Source organism: Alosa pseudoharengus, unplaced genomic scaffold, assembly GCF_046254945.1.
Source record: "Alosa pseudoharengus isolate Yale_2024_CS ecotype anadromous, Long Island Sound unplaced genomic scaffold, YU_APseudo_1.1 YU_APseudo_1.1_scf_13, whole genome shotgun sequence".
Lineage (NCBI taxonomy): Eukaryota > Metazoa > Chordata > Actinopteri > Clupeiformes > Clupeidae > Alosa > Alosa pseudoharengus.
The window spans coordinates 8,442,501-8,450,000 of NW_027468598.1; the positions used below are offsets into that span (position 1 = coordinate 8,442,501).

Consider the following 7,500-nt stretch of genomic DNA (forward strand, 5'->3'; position numbering starts at 1 on the left):
CCAGAGTTTTACCCAGGGACACCTCTGGCTTTTCATGTGATACTTTTTAATCCAACCCAGTTTAATTGGGGATAGCCCACTTATTTAAAACAGCCAAGGAGAGATAACAGAAGGATACATTGCAATTTGGGAGATAGGCCTTGTGTCGGTATCAAGTTAAATATTTTTAATGTTACCTTAACATTACCCAAAAGAGAGCACAGTACTTATACTCTTACAGGTCTATGACTAACAGCTTTTTAAGGATTCCTGATGACTGACAACATGCTGCTAGCACAGATGAATGCTGCTGAATTCTAAAGGGGCGCATAACGAAGTGTCAGTGACCCTGATGCAGCTGTTTTAGCTTGACGTAGCGCGCTCACTGGATAAAGAGAACCTGTGTGTTTGCTGACATGGTGCTTTTTCACAGCACCTTTTCAAGGCCAAGAGCAGGCCGAGACTCAACGTTTTGGGGAAGAAACTGTTGGAGGGAGGCAAGGGAGAAGAAATGAATTCTGCAATGTGAGCAGAACTAACGCGCGCTATTTGGAAAGTCACTGAGCCCTCTTTTTCCTTTTGCGCTCACCCTTCCCATTCCCCAGCCCCGCCGCGCTCCTCTCTGGATTATACTAATGCTCAAATTAAATTATGTTTATTAACGCGCGCTGAGGATGGAGCACTTGCAGGCCTGAATCAGAATGCAGGGGGAACATTTGGCTGTTGTGGGCGGCGGGGGGGGGGGTTTGGATGGGTGCTACACACTGCTCCTCTCTCTCCCCCCCCCCCCCATCAATATTCAGCCACTGCTCCACGCTGGCGAGTCACACACGCGCCGCTTTCACGGAGCCAGACAGAGTTGGAGCTGAGCTGTCAAGCCTCTTTTTCTTCCCTCCTCCTCTCCCTGCCTCCATCCCTCCCTCCCTCCCCCCCCATCGCTCCTCTTCTCACTCTTGTGTCAGTTCTCACCCCCGTTTTTTTACTCCTCTCCACATTTCCAGTTCAAGGGAGCTTTTAGGAGAGGCTTGTTTGCGTGGAGGTGACTCCTGTTGGCATAGCCTGCTGCATGCGTTGACGTGCGGATGGGCTTTCAGCGAAGGTGTACTATCACTTCCTGTTGCGCTACGCCTGCCTTCCTTCGCTTCCAACAGAGAGGGCGTTTGCTATTCCACTGCTATTGAAGACCTTTAAACCTTCTTATTCATCCCCATTAACAGGAGATCTTTGAGAAATGACATGCAAATGCCAAGGCCAGCGACAGCACAGCCCAGAGGTAGATAATTGGAAAAGAAGCGGTCAAGTCCTCTGACTGTAAGATTTATGAGGCGTCCAGTGGCTGCCCAATGTCTTCACAGGACATGGCTATGACTACGCCCCGCAGCGGTTTGGGCTCACCTTTGTTAGTCGCCTTCATTACTGCTTCACACTGAGTCACTGGAAAAAGAGGAAGTGGAAAAGAGAGAGAGAGAGAGAGAGAAAGAGAGAGAGAGAGAGAGAGATTAGAGATGGAGAGAGAGTGTGGTAAAGAGGAAAACAAGAGAGAGAGAGTGTGCGGCCAGGCGGTGTGTGAAGAACCTTGGATAAGTGTGGCCACTGGGCACATGAATAATGCAGTGCTGCCTCTGCCTCTCATTTTCCCACATCCAAGACCCTGAGATAGAAGTTCTGAGACATTAGTCTTCCTCATTGTCATTTCAGGCCTGTCTGGGCTGGGCTGGGCTGGGCCGAGTTGGGACTGGGGCCAGCGCAGAGGACCTTGCGGAGTAACTTTGAGCCCTCTCTGTTTTCAGGCAGCTACGACGGCGAGATCATAGTGTGGAATAACAGCACAGAGAACGCGCTGCGCAAACTGCGAGCTGATGGCCAGGAGGGCGTCCGATCCAAATCAGGTTTGAGCTGCTCACAGTCAGCGCTCTGCGCTAGGCTAACACTACGTGACACTTTACAGCTATTGATCAGACTTGTGTAAAGGAGGTTGTGCTGCTGTGCAGATTGGGCGCTGCTTAAGGTTGACCAGTCAGCAGCTGCAGACCATGGGCAGTCCCCTGCTACCTCTGGCTCATCACTGCCACCTGCTGGACAGGATGGACCGGAGGAATGCCAGGCCATCACTAGGCTCTTCTTCCTGGAGCGTCAAAAGGGAGTCATTGCTGCAGGTATAATGCCTTCATCAGTTTGAGGTCAACTCTCGGCATATTATTCTGAATGTTGGCCAAGAGAAGAGGACAGAGTCAGTTGTTGTTTGGCTTGGCACAATATGACAAATAAGTTGGCATGGCTAAAAAGCTCTAGACCAATTTGTAGGGGAATTTTTTGATTTCTTTTGATTTTGTTGATGCTTGCTTGGCCATCGTTCCTAGGTGGGGCTGACCTGGTGTCGTGTGGGATGTCAGGCCTGGTGAGGTTCTGGAACACTGCCCACTGCATCCTGGTGGCCGAGTTTGTCGCCCATAAAAGGTCAGGCTCCATCATTCTGACAGTGGACGGGAGTGGGCGGTATCTGGTGACCGCAGACGTGCATGGAGGAATGAAAGTCTGGGATTTACAGGTGAGTCTGAAGAAGAGAGACAATATCGGGGAGCAGCATGGACACACATGCTCTGATTTACTTTATCTGCAGGCTTTTATGGTGTGATGCTCTGGACCCCTGCCAGTCCAAGTGGGAAATTAATTTTCATCATTAGCACATAATTATGGAGACCCCTCAGGGTGTGTGTAAGAACATTCTAGATGTTTTTGATGAAATACCACATTGTCATTCAATTCACATGTCTGGCCTCGTGAGTCACAAAGATGTATCACCAGCCCTGTGACAAGGGTGAGTTTTATTTCTCGTGTGATATTCCTCCTGTTGACTGTCAGCACTGGAGGCGCCCTAGTGTCCTTGAGACAAAGCAAGCCTGACAACACAAGCAGGTGATTGATGAGGCGAACACCGGGTGTTTGTCAATTCCCCATAACTTTCCTCAAAATAAACGGGCGTCTCGATGAGGATGGATTGGATTCTCGTTCTCCATTTTACCACCTCATTCACTCAGGATAATTTGGTGTCTCACATTTACGTCGTAGACAGACTGTTTCTTTGCTTTAATTGCCAAATAGACTCGGTTATGAATTGGCATGCCTTGTCTGAAAAGGATCACGTCAAGTGATGTTTGTTTTCTCATAACTGAGTACACGTACGGCAGCACATTGAAACCAGATGGGAACAAGGCTGGGACAGATAAATCGTAAACAGCGGACAAAGTAATGGAAAATGATGTACGTAGCTTGTAAAATCCTTCACATTGTGCCAATAAAGGCTAGCAGATGTGGCCACATGACCAAGAGTCTATACATTGCCTCTGATTGATGAACTTGTGTACCGACACTCTTATTTGCAGTCGGTCAGTCATGTGGCCAGGACATAGACAATACCACTGAACAGATTAGTCTCATGTGGTTCTATTGATCTCAGGACTACTGCCTTCAGTCCAGTGATGGAGTACTCAGACGAGCCCCCACTCTCCTGTCCAGTCTCCGGCCCCACACGGACTGTGTCACACACCTGGAGACCTGTGTCCATGGCGACCATCTCTTTCTCCTGTCCACATCTACAGACTACACTGTGGCTTTAACCTACCTTCCAGGACACTGTGTGGGGATATTTGGACAGGTGAGTAACAACAGACGACCACAAAAACAACAACAACAACAACATGATAGCAAGTAAATAACAGATGTGTTTCATTAGCAAAAAGACCAAAAGTTTCTTTTAAAATATGAGATACGTTGTCTGCATCTGCCAGTTGTTTCAGAGAAGTTAGAGGATGCTTCTTCTTTGTCTCTCTCTTAAAGGAGAAATTTCAAAGAGCTAAACTTTTCCAGATATTGAAACTCAGAGACCTAGTTAGAGACAAGTCCAAAAAGTGCTTTGGCCTGTGTTAAGGTTGGCCTAGGGCTATGTCTCACAGGTGAGGTATGTCTTAGTGTCTAACCTGAGGCCATGGAGAATCTAGTAGCTGCTGTCAGCTTCAGATCACAGCACCATCTGTCTCCTGCTGTCCTCACTGCCACCATTAGGAGGAGCACTGGCGCCTTGGCGGAACAGACTGCACCCCCCCAATGGAGGTGCAGGACGGAGAGCTCGTGGAAGGTGAGATGGCCGAGTCCCCCCTCACTCCTCAAGGGTCTCAAGGGCATCACAGTGACCAAGGCTCAGCCTCCCAAGACTCCGCTCCCTCGGCTGAAGACACCACTCTAGCAGAAGAGAAAGATCGCAGCCAGTGAGTTCTACAACACGGCTGTTTACGTGTAATATAATCAGGTAACACTTGTAGAAGGGGCATAACACCATGTTGCCTATGGTGGTGGATGGTCTGTGGGCACGTCTGAATTAGACATATGGATATTTATCCTACATTCCCCAACACTTGGTTTCTTTCCCAAACAGACGGGACTGTGGGGCTCAGCCCTCTCATGTTTGGGTGTAAACAGGCAGCTGGTGGGTAAATGCCAGCAGAAGGGCTCTTTCCACACGAGAGCCTTTATCACATAATTACCTCAGAAATCCATTATGGCTGCTTCACACGCACAGAATAAATCGACGAGTGTGTTCTAATGCTCTCGCAATACCACTGCAACACCAGTTAAACTTCACAGCTTATAGACACTCTTCACACCACCCATCGCACAAAGATCTGGAGGATAGCAGATCAAAGTGAAATCAGGATCAATCAGGAATAATTGAGATGTAACTTATCAAACATAAATAAATATAAACGATAGATGAATTACCTGAGGTAAAACATTGAAAGGGTTGAGTCAGAGCTCAGAGAATTCTAATTACTTACAGGAGGTCAGTATTTAATAGACCTGATAGACTACTCTGTATCTCAGGTTCATGTAACTGATTTCAGGTCAGACCTCCACTGTTTCCTCTGTGAGTTTGCGATGGAGGCTCTCATCAAATGATTTGACTTTTAGAAGTACACCTTCCTGGATCTTTGGACCAGGGAGCAGATTCATATATCAAGCTTTTACTACGGACCTAACACTAATGGCTCTGCCAGTAGTGATATTTTCTGGGTAAAGGTCACAACTCTGATCCTGCATGGGCAACCTCACAAGATTCAAGAGACTTCAGAGGACTGAGGACAGTACAAGTCCATAGTCCTCTTCACAGACTCTGGAACTTGAACAGAGTAGGTTTCAGTATGCAACCTACAGAGGGGTTTAGAGGGGTCTTGTTTAACACGGAGTCCCCAAAGGAGGGACTAAATAGGTTTAGCACTGTGGGAACACGACATGTACAGCGGAAAACCAGGACCCCTAAATGTCAAAGTATAATTTGTGCATTGGGTCCTTTGCTATGGTGTATGGGAACTCTAAAAAGTTGGGATAGAAATGTTTTGGTGTATGTCAAGTAGAAATAATCAGATGCAGTGAAGCACACAAAAAAACCACATGGAATCGTAGGCACGCATGCTTGCACACACTCACACACACACACACACACACACACACATACGCACATACACACATACAGACACAGACACAGACACACAGACACACACACACACACACACACACACACACACATATACAAACACACACACACACACACATACATACACACACACACATATGCACACATACACATACACATACACACACACACACACACACACACACATACACACACACACACACATACACACACACACACACATACAGCGCATAGTAGGATGCAGCGCATAGGATGGTGACAGTGGTACCCTGCGATCCACACTGCTGACTGGTACCTGTGTCATGTTGACAGTGATTGTGCCTCCGAGGCAGCACAGCCGAGGGCTGAGAAGCGGATCAAGGGTGGGGGCGACTGCGGCTAGAAGACCCGGGGCCAACTAGGTGCACCATCACCCTCCCGCTCTGACTCAAAACACAGAGTTTAAAAGTTCACATGCTAATCACTTTGTCGGAACAAAACTCTCTGCACCGAGTGTTCCCCAGTTCCCCACCATGGTGCAATTATCAGAGAACAAGAAGACCTCTGATCCCATTACATTTGGTTCTCCCACATCTTCAGATGGTGCAGCACAATCGGATAAATGCCTCTTTGCGATGGTTTGACATCAGACGTCATTCCCATTGGCGGAGCATCAGTCTAATTTGGTGCCTGTTTTCTTCCCTGCCTCACGGTGGGAGATGATGACGCTCATTATTTCCCCGTCTCCAAGGGAACCCAGGGAGACCAGCGTGGCTGTGGAGAGTCGCCGCGTTCCGGGGAGAGGCTCGGAGCCGAGGCATGGCCTCAAGGAGGCCGAGAGGAGACCGCACGCCAACAACAGATCCTCGGCGTCTGCGGGTGAGTCTCTGATCTGCCGACGTGGGCAGAGCTTTGGTCTGCGACACTTCCAGTGTGTCTGTCGCAGTTGCAGTACAGGCTGAACATCATCTGGCTCTTTCAAGTTTTGTCCTTGTCTGCTACAACCAGACAGATATTCTCTTTGTGAATGGAGTCCCAGGGAAAGTTGAGCTGGGAGCAATAGTTTAGCTTTGTCGCTACAGCACCCCCAGCATCTCTCTCTTCTCACACAGTGGCTGTGTCTCAAACCGCATACTTCTGTCAGTTCACTGCTAGTGTGCACTGAGTGCTTACTTGAGTTGTGCCCACTTTTAGATGGTTAGTATTGTCCCAATATCTGCACTATATACTTAAACTGAAGTGTGCAAGTAGGCTGTTTGAGACACTGCCAGTATCTTTTCCTCTCCCCCACGCAGGTCCATTCAGTGAGCTGACACTTGGAGAGCTGCAGTCAGTGCAGGGCCTGGACAAGCCGGACTTTGTGGCCAACCCTCACCTGTACTTCGGCCGCATGTGGGACAGCACGACCCCAACCCCACCCCCTCCTCCTCTTTCTCCTCCCAAAGAAAGTGAGCCATTACTCTATGACCCGTCATGCTTGCTACTCTCTCTCTCTCTCTCTCTCTCTCACACACCTCACACACACACACACACACACACACACACACTCCTCACATGTTTGCCATCAGAAGTGAATGTGACAGACCCATATACTGAATGTGTGGCTACTTTCACATATTCACCGACAGTGTGTGTGCTTTTGTGTGTGTGTGTGTGTGTGTGTGTGTGTGTGTGTGCGCCTGTGTGTGTGTATGTGTGTGTGTGTGTGTGTGTGTGTGTGTGTGTGTGTGTGTGTGTGTGTGTGTGTCAACAGCAACACTGAAGGCATCCTTTGATGAGAGGAGCCTTTTCCCTAAGGAGGTGCTGCAGAGAGTGGAGGGCTCTGGCTTGCTGGGCAGGTCACAGGTAGCCAGAGGGGGAAAGAGGACTGCTGGCCAGGGACATGGCAGGTGAGTCACTTCTGCTCATCTTCACTCTGGATGGTCACTTTCCCTTCACTCTCTCCTCCAGAGCCCATCTGTTCCATGTGGTGAGTCACGTCTGTTGGACTGAATCAGAAACATCTCTTGCTTTTGTATGATTTGTTTGCAAGGTGTTGAGTCAATTAGTGTTTC

The 7,500-nt window shown here is 48.6% G+C and overlaps 1 protein-coding gene across 1 annotated transcript in view; it reads left to right on the forward strand.

Moving 5' to 3' along the window:
* The window catches only part of LOC143121099 (cilia- and flagella-associated protein 337-like), a 20,235-nt gene that overhangs the window by 12,313 nt on the left and 422 nt on the right, over positions 1–7,500 (forward strand). The window contains exons 11-18 of the mRNA XM_076281488.1: positions 1,770–1,868; positions 1,971–2,135; positions 2,340–2,527; positions 3,437–3,634; positions 4,042–4,244; positions 6,198–6,325; positions 6,742–6,894; positions 7,200–7,335. Of these exons, the coding sequence (XP_076137603.1) occupies positions 1,770–1,868; positions 1,971–2,135; positions 2,340–2,527; positions 3,437–3,634; positions 4,042–4,244; positions 6,198–6,325; positions 6,742–6,894; positions 7,200–7,335 (1,270 nt within the window). The remainder of the gene's footprint in view (positions 1–1,769; positions 1,869–1,970; positions 2,136–2,339; positions 2,528–3,436; positions 3,635–4,041; positions 4,245–6,197; positions 6,326–6,741; positions 6,895–7,199; positions 7,336–7,500) is intronic.